Genomic DNA, 19,595 nt, shown 5'->3' with positions numbered 1-19,595 from the left:
CGTCGAGTGGCGTGAGTGGCGTCGAGTGCGGCCGGTCGGATGTCCGCGGAGGGCGGCGGCTACTCGCCGTGTCCGGCGGAGGCGCTGCCGGAGCTGAGCGCCGCCGAGCTGGCGATGAGCCTGTCGCCGAAGTCGGCGCTGCTGCAGCAGAACCTCTCTCAACTGCAGCTCCAGCATTCTACGCCCTTCTCCGTCACCGACATCCTCTCGCCGATAGAGGAATACCGCAAATTGGAGCTCGCGAACAACCCGCCGTCGCCGTACAGGTGCGTGCATCGATCGGGCGCGGGCGGGGGCCGCGGGGCCGCGCGGGGGGCGGGGGAGCCGACCTCCACCCGCTGATTTTTCGAGTGGGCCGAAGGTCTCGAGAGTGCTCGACCGACGCTCGTAGTCGAAGGATATAGTTCTGTGACGTTTGTTTGTGCAGGTATGTTGTGATCGGCGGTCAAGTGAGATGCGATGTGAGTGCGAGTGCGAGGTCGAGGACACGCCGCGCTAGCCCGCCGCGCCGCGCCGCCCGGCCTGCTAGGTCCGCTAGGGCCGCTAGGGCCAACAACCCGATACTTTACTTGCGTTCCGTAACTAGATACCAACAAGTACTTCGACTTATCTTTGACCGCGACCGCGAGCACGATGTTTGTCCGCGAGCCGGCCAGTACCGGCAGCTAGCCGCACCTAGCCGCAGCTAGCCGTAGCAGTAGCGAGTAAGGCGGGCGGTGTAGCGGTGTAGCGGCGCGCGGGGGAGGCTGACCGCGATGACGCTCGAGGCGTACATGCATATGTATGTATCCATCATTATCCCATTTGTTACGGTTTCTGAAGCATCAACATCAAGTTATCTACAAACGTTGTAGTTTAAACCCGACTTTTACATAAGTTCATAAATATTTACATACGCATTTAAATATCAAAGTTGGGACTACAATGGATTCATTCATCATTCAATGAGAATTCAAACATTTTATAACTAAAGGAAGATAAACAAAAGCGCAATTAACAAACAAATACGACGCAATCCAACAATGGTAGGCCTATTATCTTAAGATTTTATTTGCGGGAAAAATTACAAATTGGTTAATAATTGAATCAAAACGAAAATGTTATATTTATAGTTTATGAAGAATTCTTAGAAATCTGAACATAAAAATTTTAGAGCACCTATTATGTACTTATATAGAAAACATTGATACATTTAAAAAAAAATAATTAAAAAACAAATTTCAATGAATCCTCCACTAACCTAATAACATAAAATATAATAATAGTTATAATTTCATAAAAATATAATAATAATGAACATTTTATAAGAATATTTCTATGATATACTGAACTTAAGTTTGAAAACTAAATCAAGTTGGAATTAAGTTATCGGAAGTCGTTGAAGTTATTTGTATTGAAATGATGTTATGAAACAAATGTGTCCGAATGTTGCCAATTTTGACGTAATTTTTTTTTAATTAATTACGATTTTTTAACTAAATTTCATTTAATACTAGCTTTTAAAATATCCATATCCTTACATGTTTATTTTTTTAATTATTTTGTTAAAAACTTAACGTCTCGGAAGCTCCACTCAAATTTTTACTGCACTGTAGTTTCGTAAAACATAACGAACAAACTCAAACATAACATTTTATATACCTACATTATGGCGTTAGATAGAAAAGTAGTAAAACATCGTCTACATTGTTGTAAAATCAATTTTTAGGGCCTTATAGTAAAATCATACTAATCATACAAATATTGTAAATGCTAAAGTTTAGATGGATGGATGGATGGATGTTAGCGGATCCGGATGAAACTTGGCATAGATGTAGAACATAATCTGGATCCACATGGGCTACTTGCTTTTGTTTTTTTTTTTTCCGCCCGGACGGTATCGCGGGCGAAATCTAGTCAAATATCATACTAATATTATTAATGCGAAAGTTTAGATGGATGGATGGATGTTTGTTAGAGTTTGTAGCCTAAACGGCTGAACGGATTTCGATGAAATTTGGTATATATGTCGAGGATAATCTGGAAGAACACATAGGCTACTCACTTTTGTTTTTTTTTTTAATCCGCGCCGACGGAGTCGCGGGCGAAAGCTAGTAAAATATAAAAACCCGCTACATATGCTTTACATACCTACTACATCTGCATATAGTTTGATTTTTCAGTAAAAATGTGTGTCTAGGCAATATGAACTGTACAGTAGAACTGACAGTTCAAAGTTCAGTTTACACACACTTAATTTAATCTGAATAGTTAGACTTCCAAAAACTGTCGGAACTCTACGTGTTTAGCACGTTTCATACTTTACACTGTTTCAGTAATTGACGTGATTATATTCCGGTTCACTAACCTCAAAACGAATAATATTTTTGTTAAAATATAACTACACTAGCTTTCTCGACTCCGTCCGCGTGGAATTAAAAAAAAATAAAAGTAAAAAGCCTATGTATTCTTCCAGACTATCCTCTACATCTATGCCAAATTTCATCGAAATCCGTTCAGTCGTTTAGGCTACAAACTCTAACAAACATCCATCCGTCTAAACTTTCGCATTTATAATATTTGTATGATTAGTATGACTATGATTGCGTTTAAAGTTGGTTAAAATCATATTAAAAGCCATTTATTGATCATAAGTAACAGGCCACACGATTGTCGATTGTTTCGCAGCTAATTCCACTGATAGGATTCAAAGCGCGACTAATCAGTTGTGCGATAGTTTAGTTTCAAGTGTGCGCACGCTCTTACTGGTCACTAGCGGGAATAAGAACTTCCATAGATGGTAGACTATCGGCCGATTCGAAAATCGAATCGGCCCGTAGTCTGTGTGGGCTGTAAATTACAAACAAAAGAAAATCTCTTTTATCCCTACACCTGCAATACGTCATCGTTTAAAAAATAAACCTACTTTACATAAATAAATTCTTATAAAAAGTTTGCATTCATAATGTCAAGATAAAACTTAAGTCTTCATTACTAATATTTATTTAACGTATGTAAACGGACAACAATAAAAATATTATTTATCAATTATATTTTCAAGTTGTGTGAATATTAGTCATATTTATTTTTATTATTTGATTTAGTAGCACAGATGGTTAAGAATCTTTGAATAACCTTTCTTAATTATTGACTAGTAATAGATTTATTATTTGGTTCAAAATTCAGAGTTCAGTGATTCGTAGCTGACAGAAACTTTTGACGTCTTACGAAATTGACAAGTATTTTTTTTAATAAAACATTAATCAAAGATCTTAACACCGTACAGCCAATATGGCGGCTGTATTTTTAATTTGACAAGACATCGTAGAGTCGGAGTGTTTGCAGAGTACGAGTGGTGACGGACTCACGCCTGTCGGTTTGTGTGTCTTGCGTTTAGTCAAATGGTCATTTACATGTCTATAAACAGAATTTAAGATGTACGCGAAAAAATAAACAGATGAATAATGAGCCGGATTCGTCAACGGCTTTCCAAAACTCTATAGTCTAGCTTACTTTTAAAATCTTTCCTTTAATTTAAATTGATAATTAAATAAATATATACTTAATTAATATTCTTGATTTGTTAAAGAAATGTAACTAAATAAAATAACCAATTAAATAAACGCCAAGTACCTACCAATTAACAATGAAAACAAGACGCAAATTAAAAGATAACAACCTCTAATCCAATCAAATTACACCAAATTTGAGGGACCTAACCTAAAATTGTTCGCGGTAAATTTCCCGCCCTGTCAAAACTCAATTTGTCAAGTCAAACATCGTAATGGGGCGTTCCACCACCCAGATAGAATAGATCGTGTTAATTTTTACGTGGTGACACATAAGGTTCGGAATTGAGTGTAAATTGCTCTGTTAGCTAAAGGGATGTTTTGTAACTATCGATAAATTATATGTGATTGTGAAATAAAAAGTTCACACATTAGAAAAGAGCTTTTTTACCAATCAATTTGTTTTCAAGTTTTTAGTGCTTTTTACCAATTTAACGAAAACTTTCTAAAATTATGAACTTCGTACTTATCTGACTTTATCGGTTTTTTTCGGTTTACTTATTATTTTAAAACGAATAGTAAAGAAATATGATGCAACCTACTTAAAAATGTGTCTTATAATAATCTTCATTGGATTTTAGAAATGCTTAAATATAATTATTTATTAATAATGTTTAAAAATATTCTGTATAATTTTATCGATATCGATGTGTGATCTAAATCGATAGTTAGTTTTTATCGATAGGTGCATCCCTATTTTTATATCTTCGTACCGTTTAACGGGATGGGTAGGGGCAGGAGATTAAATTGTGTAAATAGGGATTAGAGTTAAGCTGGCTTTTGTTTACAGTGACGGGTTGCTGGCGCCGCGGACCGCGGGTGCGTTCGGGTCGCGTTTACGCCGCAATTTCAAGCGCCCATTCATGATTACTGTCATTAACAAACATAGATTATAGAATTAAATATGCAATCGACATTTTGGGTACTAAATCATTACATCTACAACGTATGTGTAAATTAAATAACACGTTTGTTGCTAGAATAGGTTATCGATCTAATTCAATTATGAATTTGTTTAATAAAAGTTTTTAATAATTTTATAGCTCCTATTTGTAATATACCTTTATGACACTCATGATGATGCTGTTACGATGGATTTTTAACACCATGTCGTGTGATATGTCATACGCAAATACGCAAATAATGTTTGCGGATGTAAATATAACTTAGATATAAAAATGTAAATATTAACATTCCAAAAATACTTACCAGCACAATACTAGTTAGTTAAGGTCTTTCCAAAAAAAATATTCATCTTAATATGAGCACGCGCACACCTTTGACGAAACTATCGCAAAACTGTTTAGTTTGTTGATTCCTATGAGCTTATATGGAGGTGCGCACACTATTCCATTTTTAGTTGTGCAACTAAACGGTTAAATTGGCTGCAAAACAATAGACAATCGGACAACAGCTGTGCTACAGTTTAGTCAAAGTGTGCGCGCTTTTATTTAAAACTAGCTTTCGCCCGCGACTCCGCTCGTGTGAAATTAAAAAAGACAAAAGTGAATAGCCTATGTATTCTTTTTTTTTATAATATAAAGTGGCAATCGAGCAAACGGCCACCTGAATCCACCAAGATGGAAAGCGACCGCTGCCCATAAACATCCGCAATTGCAGATGAATATACGTAGAATAACCTTAATTGACGGAGGAGACGCACATAAAGAGGACTTTTCCCCTTCCTATGCGTCTCCTCCACTGTCAAATCCACTTTTCCTTCCCATCCTTTCCTCTTAAGGAAGGGTGGAAAGGGGAAGGGACTAAAATTAGGCCTCTTTCAGACTACGTTCTATACCTACACCAAATTTCATCGAAATCCGTTCAGCGGTTCAACCTACAAACTCTAACAAACATCCATCCATCCATCTAAACTTTCGCATTTATAATATTAGTATGAATGCACTATAAAGGCGTTTTAGATGCGTTACCGAATTGCGGTGAATGTTTTATTAATTATATGTAGTTTTAATTACCGTTAGGAAATACATACCTAGCTAGGTAGGCCTAATCTAACTGAAGGTGGAGCCCGATAATCAGCCTTTTGAATCCCGTCTTATTATACATATTTCCGCAGGTCAAACTCTTCAGGGAGCAGTATCAACTCGCCGCTGGGTCCGGCCTCGTGCGGTATGGCGGCCAACCCGTACGCGGTGCCGTTGTACGGCGGCGCGCCTGTGCAGGGCTATGGCTGCGCCCCAGCTGACCTGCCGCACTACGGGGACATGCGCGGCGCAAGCTGGTATCCCGCATCCAACGACCCCAGGTTTGCCAGTGAGTCTGCACATCAAGTTATTTGACTGCTATTTAAAAGTATATTTAAGTACTAGCTGTTACTAGCGACTTCGCACGCGTGTAATTAAAAAATAGTAAATAGATGAATTACCTTTCTAACAATGAAAGAATTTTTACAATCGGCCCAGTAGTTTTTCAGTTATTTCAATGCATACAAGATCTTTTCTCTTTATAAATATTTCTATATTTCATTTTTATTATTAGATAAAAAAGAACAAATCAAAATCATGTCTTAAAACATAAAACCGTTCGTCACCTTGCACATATACAACCTCGTTTCTTAACAATAACAATCAGGTCATAAACACTTGATTCCGTAATTTTAAAAAAAAGTAACGCTATCAGATTGCAGTGCAGTGGCCCTTTTGTCAACACCATTAAGAGCACAGTGAAAACATTTAAAAAGGTAAAGTCTGCGTGCCCGCGCGCCCGATCCCAGCATTTGTAACCTTAGACTAACAAGATAGATAAGACATGCGATGCAGTTTTATACCTACTTCCAAAGTACCGTGAGATTATCCTTTGAGATGTCTGAGAGTCGTTAGAACTAATTACAAACTTCCAGGACACCAAAACATATAAGTGCATGGTGAAACTCAGTTTTCACACTATCCTACACATTGATAATTATACCTTTTCAATACGGAAAGCAGTTTTATGCATTTCTTTATTACTGTAATGGTTACCTATTTTGTCGAAGTGTCGTATCTGTTTCACAGCTATTCATTGCTGTAACTTAATCTTTGCCGGGAGTGCGTCGCGGGAGCATCCGATATCGCCTTTTGATAAGTCAATACCTTTGTAATATTATCCACAGTTTGTTTATTAATTACCGCTCCTGCTTATTTGTACTCGATAGAACAATATTAAAATGTCCGCGTTTTTCTTATAAAATCGATATAAACGATTCGAACGTTTTAGTGTTCATTTGTTCATAGTCACGTCATATGACAAATAACATGAAATGTGACTAAAATCTAATTAGAATTAACATTTAATTAAAAAATAAAATTCTTTACGATGTAATTATTACTAGTTAATTTCACAAATAACTAAAATTCTCTGTTCTCTATTGTTCGTATTCAACTCAAGTCCATAGTCAAACTAATTTGAAAGTTCACTTGAGAAACAAGATGGCGTCGACCGCGCTTCGACGCCGGAAGACAATGATAGGAAAATAGTCATCGACAATCGAATTACGTAACACCATAAAACAAAGCCGAAATCATAGCTTCAGTTTGTTTTAAAACGAATTTACTTTAATGTTTAGCTTCATTAAAAATTATAACAACGAACATTAAACACATTTTTAGCGGGAAATTTAGATTAGGTGACATTTGCTTATTTAACAATACGTTGTTACGTAAAAGTTTTCATAACTACTGATTTTATTAACATTTTAAAGTAAGGAAGCAGTGCAATGCTTTGTTAAGAATTGTTCGTCGCTTATTATTTACACGTGTTTTCAAGTTCGTAAATAAGTTGGGTTAATTGGCTTATTTGTGTCAAGTACGTTGTTTAAACTGCCCTTCCAATGAACAGCGGATAACAAACTCAAAAGTCTTGTTTGCGAATAGTAAACAAAAATAGTGTTTTTGTATATTCAAAGCAAGAGCTGGCTAAAAGATTTTTCGGATCTGAGAAATTGACGCAATTTCTTTAAAATATACGCTTTTTTAATATGACTTATGGTTTCTTTTGGACACTATACATAACAGTCATTAGAGTTTATTATATTTCGTAGTATAATTATTAAAATTACTTAGTACGAAAAAAGAGGTTTTACTGTGTATGTTGACAAATGCTCAAGCATCATTCAATTCAAGCTGATAAATGTTCGTCGCTGAAGCGCACCCAAAAACAGATTATAACGGTAACATTCCATTTAAGCGTAAAACACGCTCTCGAATATCGTCCACCGAATTATTATCCCACTACAGAGGCAAGAAGTGTGTAAGAAAAAGTGGTCCGAATGCGCTGCCTTGGGGCACGCCCGGCTCCTGTGAATACCTGTAGTAGGGAGTTGTGTAGGCAGAGACAAAATAAGCAATTCCGTCGATCGGTCCCATGTTTGTCCACCACTAGAGCCTTGGCTACGTAAACATGAAGCCTCACGTCGGCAAATAGCGTGAGGTCGCAGTCGAAGGCTCGCCTAAAATCATTTTTAGTTTAGCCCACGTAATGCGATGCAAGTTGAAATATAGATAAATATGCGTTGCCCACTCGAGTCGCTACTTCAGCCACTTCAACAATTCTTGTATCATGTTGACGACACCTTTCAAATTTAAACACAATTTGCACTGTATTTAGTTAACCTAAATTTCATCAACAAAGTTATTTTATATTAGTGAACTGGTCAAAATATAGTATATGGTATACTCTAGTAGAATAAAGTAAATATAGATAACTAGCTTTCGCCCCGGGACTACACCCGCGTGCAATTAAAAAAAACAAAAGTGAGTTGTTCCTGACTATCCTCTACATCTAACCCACATTCAAATCCGTTCAGCCGTTTTAGCTACTAACACTAACAAACATCCATCCATCTAAACTTCCGCATTTATAATATTAATATGATAGTATTATTTATTTTTTTATTATTACTATTTTCAAGTGATAAAAGCTAATTAACATCACATCTGTGAGTGACAAATTCGCTAACAGTAATCGTGTTAAAATCGTCGACGGCCGTAACAAAACCCGGCATCCCCCCGCGAGTATCGGAGAATGTTGCCAGCACTAAATAAACGCGCCCGCTGGCAAATTGTGCGTGAATCAACATCGAGAATAATAGCCCTATTGTATTACCATCACTCCCCTCTTGGCTGTAAAAACAGTGGCTCTATCTGACGCGCTTGATCGGAAATGATGCACACTATGTGATGTATTTGATAGTTATTGTTAACCAGAAAGATATTTTCTTCACAACAAATTATTAAAATGTATACTATTATGGAATGTAAAGTAGGAAATTAGAACATACAAGTTATTAATAGGCAGGAATATAACAAAATATTCATATATAAATCTTATAGTTTTCTTAAATTAACAGAAATTTATGACCTCAGTGTTTTTGTCGCCTTTTATTTTACTGATTTACTTTTATAATTAGGAAAAATATTGGTAAAACTAGTTTGTGAAACTGTGTTTTATAATACAAAAAGCGTTGAAAACGTAAATCTAAATGGGTTGGTAAACATTGGCTTCCTGGTATAAAGGAAGACAAATGCGGCCGGCTGGTACTGACGCGTCCACTCGCCGCATTAGGCGAAAGCTAAGTGACGCTCTCGGGGCCGCGGGCGGTTTTAATTTGAGGCTGACCGCTGCCGAGTGCCTTTGACTCCGTTTGATGTACGCCACTCGGACGCTCAGGTATCGCGAACATTGATTTATGACACGTTTGAAAACGTTTATGTTTACCGGTTTTTCTGACCATAGATTATAGAGCTTATGTTCGTACTCATTGGTTTAGGCCATAGCTTTTGTTATGTTTTTTATCTTCTGTAGATATTCCCCTTGAAATATTAAGATACTTAAGGAGAAAACGTTTGTCAATCCAAAGACTATCTTGTAAAAAAAATGATGCGTTTTAATATAATCTGTTGCAATACAAGTTGAATATCGAACAGTAGTCGATATGAGTAGATGACGTGTTGGGGTCCGTTCGCGAAATCCATTAGTTGTGAGTAAATATTGACCGGCGACAACGCGGCTTTGAGCAGCGCACGTCGCATGTTCCTCACGTACAGATCGACAATTTCACGTATAAAATTTTGTGTAGACATACAAACATAAAGACAAGTGGTGTGGGAAGAACTATGAGGATGGGTAATTCGGTAGCACGTTCGTCGTCACTTCTAGTTTTATTAAGGTTTACTTAGTGTTTTTTGCCACCCACATTATAATCCCACATAGTTAAATCAGAATTATTTCTACCGTAAACATTTATAGCAATATTAGTTTAAATTTTTAACTACTGCTTTAATTTTATAAATGAACTAACTTTCTCCCGCGACTCCGTTCGCGTGAAATTTAAAAAAAACGCAAGCAATTAGACTGTATGCTCTTCCAGACTATGTATGCTCTACATCTATACCAAACTCTAACAAACATCCATCCATCCATCTAAACTTCCGCATTTATAATATTATTAGTAAGATATATAAGATGTTAGATTTCGTAAAGGTGACATTTTATTATAAAGCAGTATTAAAATAATATTTAACAAAGGCTTAAAAACTTCAACAAAACAACAAATTTTAAATCGGCAACATTTCGATTTGTTTGACTTTCACTGAGAACCTCCTTGGTCATGTTATTTTTGTATTTCAAGTGTTTTAATGTTATTGCGTTTTCCTCGTTTCTGTATTTACTTGGATTACTTAAGTTATCGTGAACGTCTTATTAAGTTGACTGTAACACTTATATTAAATTAATTTTTGTTAATTGCCAGTTTTAAACAGGAAACTTTAATTTACGTTTCCTTGGTTGCAAATGTATTTCTTATTGGTCCATTGTATTGACGGGAAATATATTTTTACCGACTCTGCATAATTTAAAATATGTTTCTGTTAGTTACTTTTTTTACACTTTTATATACCTAGATCATTTTACTAATATTATAAATGCGAAAGTTTATATGGATGAATGTTTGTTGGAGTAGCGTAAACGGAAAGTATCTCGATGAAAAGCACAGATGTAGAGGATAGTTTGGAAGAATACATTTCTTTTAATTTCACGCGGACGGAGTCACAGACGAAAGCTAGTAATGAATATTTTTTAATTCACTCGTGGATTATTTAAAACTATTGATATATAAATCTTGAATGTCAAATAAAAACATATTTAATATAGATAAAGTATGTTAATGGCTAACATTGTTGAGAGTCGACACCTAGAGGGCGGCGTGGCGGCGTGGCGGGGTCCGTCACGCGCAGCCCCGCCGGCCCCGGCCAATTTCACGGCAATTGCCCGGTCATCAAACACACTCGCACTGCCCACTAGCGTTAAAGATTTTCAACTAGAGAGCACATCCCGAATTATAATATCCCAATGTAATAAAACCTTTAAAAGTGAGGGCGATATCAAAGAGTAAAAGTTCTTTTTGCTCAAAGAGTAAATACTGAAAATATTAGGCTGTGTTAACTACACCAGAAAATCTTCAATTAAAATCAAGATTTAAGCTAAATATATTAGCTTAAGGTTGTAACTAAAAGATAACAATATTCCGTATTTAAAATCGACTTGATTGAGAAAATTATTATCATACAAGCTGCTGGCCGCGACTTTCCCCGTGTGAAATAAAAAAAAAACATTAAAAAACAGAGCCTATGCTACTCACTGATAATGTAGCTTTTTAATGGTGACAGAATTCTTCAAATCGGCCAATAGTTTTTGAGTTATTACAATACATACAAAAATATAAATCTTTCCTCTTTATAATATTAGTATAGATATAATCTGTAATACAGTCAGCTGTTCGGCAGCCATGTTGATTCCTTAATCAACTATTGCCTTCAATGAGTTTCATTCCATCAAATTGTGATACATACGAAACCGGTGACCGATGTCGAGCGGCCGTCTCCCTTTGCAATTACCAGGGAGTTTGTTGTGAAAACATTATGCATTGTTGCCCCGAACATTGTAGCTAGGGTTGTAGATCAACCGAATTTTCCAATTTTAATGCACTACGAAATGGCGGGAAATATGACAGGTTTATTTTTTAATTTAGGTTATAATGTGTGCGTGTTAATCTTATGATTTTCGCATGTGACAATTGTTTCTTCTAAAATATGCGTGAATTATAAGTTTTACACCATTCAATATAGATAAAAAAACTACACACATCTGTTAATGCGTCATTAAGCGCTTCAATTTTTATACAATTAACCCTTATAAAAGCTAAAGTGCCCGAAAATAACTACAATTCGATTAAAATACGATTTCAAAGATTCCCCGACTCGATAACAAAATGTCCGTCTACTGACGTTTGGACAAAGAGCATACATTTTTTTTCTTATATTGATGTGGCAATGATACGGAATACAGCCAAAACAGAAGCACAGAGGTCCTACAATGGCGACGAAAGTAAGACAGAATGGGGAGTTATTGAAAGACCCTTTTCGGTGCTCGAGTGTTGTGTAAATAGAATGAACTCTGAATCAGTCGGGTATAATGCGTGGAATATTGCCCGGTCTTACACCGACTGCCGAAATGACGGACGAATAATGGATATTTTTAAGGCGAAACACGTTTACTTTTTACTAGCTTTTACCCGCGAATCCGTTGGCGAAGAATTAAAAACAAAAAAATAAGTAGCCTATGTGTTTTCTCAGACTATGCTTTACATCTGTACCAAAATTCATTGAGATCCGTTCAGCCGTTTAGGGTACAAACTTTAACAAACATCCATCCATCCATCTAAACTTTCGCATTTATAATATTAGTAAGTAGTAAGACTAGCGTTTCCCTCCAAATTCGCCAGGATAGCAAGGGATATATTATATCTTTTCTGTCATATCCATTTAATGTACCATTTATTAAAGCCAATCAGAGATAATGCAGTTTTTTAACGTCGAATGTATTTTTGAAATCGGTTTAATAGTTTCAGAACTTATTATAACGATTTTTTCTTTTTATAAGATTAGAATTGACGTCCTTCTGCATTTACGTGTAAAAAATGTTAAATTACATTATCGCTTACATTTTTAGTAATTTCATATAAATTCTGGCAATATTTTTCACAAGTGTCGAAAAATCCGTGCGCCGCTAACGCTAAGCTAGGATTGCTCTCATCCGAATTTATTTTGTTTTTAGAAAGTTAACACGGAATGAATAAAAATTACTCTTTAAATATGCTTACATTTCGGCTGCTCAATTTTATTTTCATCTTTTCAATACAAGTAGGTAAAAAGAGTAATCTAATCTTGACAGCGGTACAGCGTCAACGATTTTAAAATAACCATCGAATGTTGAATAAAACTTCGATAGCACATCTTTCGATATTTCACATTAATAAACATAACTTTTGGAAGAGTTTATTACAATAAGAGCCTTGTAATTCCTTGCCTAGCCTTGGAATAGTATCGATGAATGTCGACTTTAGCAGTGTTTTATTTTTTATTTAGTTTATGTCTAAAATTATAATAGTCCGTGACTCTAAATAACAACGTAACTATACTTATAAAAAACATGACGTTTGTTTTTCCTTTTCATTTGCATTAAATTAGCTTTTAATCTCTCGCAAATCTATATAACTATACAACTCTATACAATCTATACAATTTATATTATTACTTATTACTTACTATTATAATAAAGCGTAAAAACACACTTCTTTGTTGCCTAAGATGTCAGCAATTACAGCATATTTTTAAATAATTTTTTTTTAAATAAAAAGCCCTACACTTACGTCACGCTTCTTTTTTCACTCTATTAAACTTAGGGTTAAATATTTTGGATAAAAACCCTAATGTGGGAAAGAGACCATAAGTTGCTGCCAACATCAAGGATGATTGCAAGCAAGATTGGCAAGGTTTGTCATGTCATGTCACTGTGACATTTGCTATCGATAATTTGACAAATGTAAACAATGTAATGAAAGTTTCATGCGGACGAAGCCGCAGGGGAATAGCTAGTTATTTTATAAAACGAATTATTAAAACGATCTTATCCTGGCATCTAACATATACAAGTCAATAAATAAATGTACGAAACATGTTAAATATGCATTTAATTAAAATGATAAAAGACAACTCTATTTCCTACCGTCCAGAAATACTCGAAAACATTAAATTACCCATTTCATAAGATAAATATATTAAATAAATTATATTTTATATGTTTTCATTTTAGTAGTCGTTATAGAAATAAACTTATATTCCACTTTTAATATAAAAAACGCTATTTTGAATCTGTGCAAAATAAAGCAGCGCGGAGCGAAGCGTTCAGCGCGCGGGAAACGTCTAGTGTCATTAGCGAAAATGGCGGGCTGACACTTGAGCGTAGCCAGCGCGAGGAGTTTAATTTTTTCATGCCGTTATTAATTCCTTTTTTTACGTAATGATAATGGGACGCGCTGGGACGTTTGTGACAATGTAATTAAAATTGTAAAATTCCGCTTTAAGTTATCATCATCATTTTTTCCCTTGAAACTTTTTAATCTGTATCTACGCTATTACATCGCGGAAGGCCATTATTGCGCTCAACGTCTACCTATAAATGTTTTGTTGACGGAATCATTATCAAGAAATGCGTTTAATTTTTTTTTATCTGTGGCTATACAATACTATAGATAATGTAGATAATATTCCTAATTTAAATATGAAAAATTAAATAATATGACCAATAAATGCTAAGAATTCAATTAAAACTCTAATAAGATATTATTTGCTTTATATTTTTTTTATTTATGACAGTCTACAATGAGCCAACTGTTGTAATTTCTGTCAACCTTACCCTTTGGTAGTGTATTTGAGCGGCTGCTTTAGTTTCCAGGCTGATGACATCGACGTCGGGAGGTATGGGCCACGTCAATAATATGGGCGGGCTGGCGGCGTGCGCCGGACCAGACGCCAAACCGATGCAGTTCCCGCTCGCGCAGCGTAGGAAACGGAGAGTGCTGTTCACGCAGGCTCAGGTAAGCAACGGTGATCTTCCCTTCAGCTTCCCTCCCGACTGTTTATATTCCTTGTAGACAGTATTGGCTTTCGCACGCAACTCTGTCCGCGCGGAATTAAAAAAAAAAAACAAAATAAAAAAAAAAAAAATTTTTTAATGTATTTGCAGTTGTATGCGCATGTGGGCAACGGAAATACTTTGTGGAAATTAGCAAAACTTTACTTCTTACAAATAACACATTTTAGGAAAAAAAACAACAATTTACTCAAAAACTACGACATCCGTCAAAAAACCCAATTCGAATATCTCTGATATTCGTTCTATTTTTAAAACTTTTATTCTTCATTATGTCTCACGTCGCTACTAGTTGCCAGTTACTTCAACAAAATTCAAGACTTCCAGAGCGGCGTTTGCAACAGAATCATGTTAACAACAGTTTAGATATACGCAGTTTATCTCGATCGTCGTCGCCAGGGGGCGCTGGCATGATTAATATTAACCTCACGCACCCTGTCTAAACTTTTGTTCACTTAACCCTTAAACTGCGCGCACTTTGTCCGCCAACCCTCCAGACACGGGGGTGCATTATTTGCCGATCATTTTACAAATAAAATACGCATGGGGTCGTTACCTGGTGGTTAAAGCGCGCTGTTCACGGTATCTTGATAATTTTAAATATATTTATCCGGACTTGCAAAAAAAATCATAAGACAAATCTATACTCTATACTAAAGCGTAAATACACACTACTTTGTGGCGTAGGATATCAGAAAACACAGCATATTTTTGAATAATTCGTTCTTAAATAAAAAGCCTTACACTTACGACATGCTATATATTTTTACGCTAATAAACTTGGGGGGTTAAATAAATTAAAAAAAAAACCTTCATGTGGGAAAGGGACCATAAACTGTAGTTTAGTTTTGCCAACATTAAGGAAGCAAGATTGCCATGGTTTGTCATCATGTTGTGATTTTGTCATTTGCAATTGATAATTTGACAAATGTATACAATGAAATACAATTTTCTACTTCGTTAAACATGTTCTAATAAAATAGGTAACAATCCTAATGGAGATTTTAATATTTCTTCACCAATTTTTAAGCCAGTATTTGCAAATACTTAATTAACAGGATTCAAACGTTTTTTATGAGTTACTAACTTTCGCCCGCGACTCCATCCGCGTGGAATTAAAAAAAAACAAAAGAGAATAGGCTATGTGTTTTTCCAAACAATACTCTACTTCTGTACCAAATTCTATCGAAATCCGTTCAGCAGTTTAGGCTACAAACTCTAACAAACATCCATCCATCTAAACTTTCGCATTTATAATTTTAAGAGAAGTATGATTTCTTATCCTTAAAGTTGGATCAATAGTTAATCGAAGTCACTAAACTATGACGTATCATAGAAATAGAAATAATTTTATTGAAAAACAAGAGATTAACATTAAAATAACAATTATACCAACTAAAAGATAATTACAAATTGTGGTTAATATACGATTAATCTGGTAATGCCCACATTAGGCAATGCCTGTATCGTGTTGTAATGTGAGGGCATTAAAACTGCCAGAGTAAATGTCGTTAATGGGCAGCCTTACGCCGCGTCGGGGGACCACACGCCTCGCGTTTATTCTATTTATTTGCGAATACGAATTTATTCATGTCACAGTTATCTTAATCATTTTTAACGTTAAACTTGTTAGTTTATTAACTTGATATCTATGTATCTAATATTATAAATGCGAAAGTTTAGATGGATGGATGTTTGTTAGAGTTTGTAGCCTAAACGGCTGAACGGAATTCGATGAAATTTGGTATAGATGTAGAGGACAGTCTGGAAGAACACATAGGCTACTTATTTTTTTTTAATTTCATGCGGACGGAGTCGCGCGCGAAAGCTAGTAATAAAATATTGTGTGGTTAAGATTAATTATCCGCTATTTCGAAATGGATTAGTGTTGACTCAAGAAACAATTAGTACCTTAAGAGCATGCGCACACCTTTGACTAGACTGTCGCACAACTGTTTAGTCGCTTTGATTCCTATGAGCTTGTATGGCGCTACTCGATTTTTAGCTATGCAAGTAATTGAATTAGCTGCGAAACAATTGACGCACAACAGTTATGCCATCCTTTTAATCAAAGGTTCGCTCTTACAAATTATCAAAATATGACTTACTAGCTTTCGCCCGCGACTCCGTCCGCGTGGAGTTCAAAAAAACACAAGTTAGTAGCCTATGTGTTCTTCCAGACTATTATCTACGTGTATGTCAAATTTCATCGAGATCCGTCCAGCGGTTTAGGCTACAAACCTAAACAACATCCATCCATCTAAACTTTCGCATTTATAATATTAGTAAGGTTCATATAGTTTACGTGTAAACGTGTCTTGTCTTTTTTAATTGTAGATTACGTGACAGATTTTTTCTAATAAACACCTAAATAAAACAACCACATGAAATATAGTTAACTAGTTACTATGCATTTTATTGTCGCTTTTAACTTACTATGTATTAAATAAACGGTGTAATTTCAGAGGTTGTGGAAGTCAATAAAAGTAAAATGGTATAATGAGGGTAGGAAAGCGGGTCTGTGTACCATTGCTAGGGGGCGAGGGTAGGGGGTGGATTGGAAGTCAGACTTATAGAATGGCACACAGCGAGCAAACCGCGTTGCAAATCTCATATAGATCACATTTGATGGGAAATGTATTATTCAATTATTACTTAACTAATTTATACTTAGCTAAGTGTAGCTTTGTCTTATTTTTTATATTTTATGATGAACTTGACGTGTCTCGCGTCTTCGTCCGCGCGGAAATATTTTTTTTTAATAAATGTAGCCTGTTACTTAGTGATTATGTAGGTATTTATTGGTGATTATTATTAATTCGGCCCAATAGTTTTTGAGTTATATCAATATATACAAAAATACTTCCTTTTTATAATATAAGTAGTTATATATTACCTACTAGCTGTTCCCGTACGGCTTCATCCGCACGAAATTATGAAAATTTTATGTTACTGTTTACGTTTGTCAAAGTGTCAATAGCAAATGTCAAAATGACATGACATTATAAACCTTGGCAATCTTGCTTCCTTGATTTTGGTAGCAACTTATGGTCTCTTTCCCACATTAGGGTTTTTTATCCAAAATATTTATCTCCTGAGTTTAGTGGCGTGAAAATATGTAGCCTAAAGCGTGACGTAAGTGTAGGGCTTTTTATTAAAAAAAATAATTACACAAAAATATGCTGTAATTGCTCACATCTTAGGCAACAAAGAGTGTGTTTACGCTTTATTATAATAGTATAGAAAAGGATAATTAAAAAAAAACTAAAGTATTTTAAATAACGAATTCCATCTTATTTATTTAAATGTAAAAACTCTGTCTTATTTTGATAAACGCATTCTGACTTTATTTGTTTGTGACCAATTTTAGGAAAATTAAAGGACACTAGTATTACCAAGTCCAGTGTCAATAACCTAAGGAAAATTCCCCAACAACTTTGGCTCCGATTCCGAGACTTAAGCAATACAGCATAACATACTCGATCGATGAAACTCGAAAACATCAAACAACGTCTCGAGTCGAAGAAAACGAAACATCAAGAACCTCTCCCTCTCACCCCGCACCAACCCCCGCTCCCCCAAACACCCCTCAATATATAAGTAATTAGACATTCCCGCTACCTGAGCCATATAACGCTAACGTAGCTATTTAATTTGGAAAGGGGATGCCACCCCCGCGGCCCCTCCCACTGGCCCCGCCCCCGGGGGTGAGATGTACCACCTATGTTATCCGGATCATGTAATTAATTCTATTCCGGGAAATTTATCGTTGCCTTCACAGATTTTGCGCGTTCGTGTGTGTTCCTATTCGCCTGTGTGTTATTCGTCATCCATTTTCCTAGATCGAATAAAACAATAAAAGGAGAACACGAGGTTATTTCATGCGTACAGGATCCCCAAATGTTTAGTTGATAACGCTGTGTAAATATATAAAACACTAGCTGTTGCTCCCGATTTCGCTCGCGTGTAATTAAAAAAAATCGGCCTGTGTTACTCAGAGAAAAATTCTAAAGGTAAAAGAATTTTTGAAATAGGCATTTTCCCTTTTTACAATTTACGTTTAGGAAGAGTTAGGAAGTGGATTTGACAGGAGATGGGACGCATAGGTAGGAGTAGTTCCTCTTTCTGTGCGTCCCCTCCTCTGTTAAGGTAGGCAACGCATCTGTAAATGCGTATCTAGGAGCAGCTATTGCTTCGGTATTCGGTGTATTGCTTGGTCGTCACTTTATCAATGTCATGTTTGATGTATGTATGTGTGCAGGTATACGAGCTGGAGCGGCGGTTCAAGCAGCAGAAGTACCTGTCAGCGCCGGAACGCGAGCACCTCGCCTCACTTATACACCTCACACCAACACAGGTCAGTGTCTCTTAGTACTTGTTCTGTTGTATGAATTTAATTGTGCATAGATTAAATATGCTACAGACATCTGAACAGTTTGACAGTTCAGTTAGAACTTATGTCGTCGTGATACGCAAAATGATATTTTTTTTGACATTGTCTTCATTTCACAAAAAGTATATCAGTAAAGTAACTAAAATAACAACAAACTGAATAAACTGGTATACAAAAGTAACAATAAGTGAAACATTTAAAAAGAGGTAAATGGATTGCGTGAAATGTGACAATCAAAAAGGGAGAGATGACTAAGATGACGTTTGAAAGAGTTATGTGTATTATGAGTATTTAAAAACTTTATAGCTATAGGTACTTAAAATGTCAGAAAACGAAGGCAACGTCTTCAAAAAATAGATTATTTCACGACCTTGTCTATTACTAAGTTATGACACAATCATAAATAACCTCGCACAATAGGCGACCACTCAAGCACAACACTATTAAGGCGTCGCCACACGCCCCGAGCATGCATGTCGGCGACATAGACGACATAAATCACCGCACAACAGGCAACACCAGCCGCGGGCTATGACCGGGACATCCCCTATTACCCGGATCCAATTACCGAATACAAAACGCCCACGCGGGGGCGAAATGCCGCCGGCTAATGTTTTACAACTTCCGTCTGTTGTTGCAACCGAAAAGGAAAACAAATCGGTTTG

At 36.0% G+C, this 19,595-nt stretch overlaps 1 protein-coding gene across 2 annotated transcripts in view; it reads left to right on the top strand.

Moving 5' to 3' along the window:
- LOC106101002 (homeobox protein Nkx-2.1-like) overlaps positions 1 to 19,595 on the top strand; it is a 31,728-nt gene continuing 12,133 nt past the window's right edge. The window contains exons 1-4 of one of the 2 annotated variants that reach the window (XM_013280070.1): positions 1 to 266; positions 5,626 to 5,822; positions 14,333 to 14,481; positions 18,799 to 18,894. In XM_013280070.1, the coding sequence (XP_013135524.1) occupies positions 40 to 266; positions 5,626 to 5,822; positions 14,333 to 14,481; positions 18,799 to 18,894 (669 nt within the window). In that variant the 5' untranslated portion in view covers positions 1 to 39. Of the gene's footprint in view, positions 267 to 461; positions 782 to 5,625; positions 5,823 to 14,332; positions 14,482 to 18,798; positions 18,895 to 19,595 lie in introns of those variants that run through there. The other variant, XM_013280071.1, reaches the window with a different exon arrangement.

The sequence above is a fragment of the Papilio polytes genome, unplaced genomic scaffold (genome assembly GCF_000836215.1).
Source record: "Papilio polytes unplaced genomic scaffold, Ppol_1.0 DF824024.1, whole genome shotgun sequence".
In the NCBI taxonomy this organism is placed as follows: Eukaryota; Metazoa; Arthropoda; class Insecta; order Lepidoptera; family Papilionidae; genus Papilio; species Papilio polytes.
This window is presented reverse-complemented; position numbering and strand designations above follow the sequence as displayed.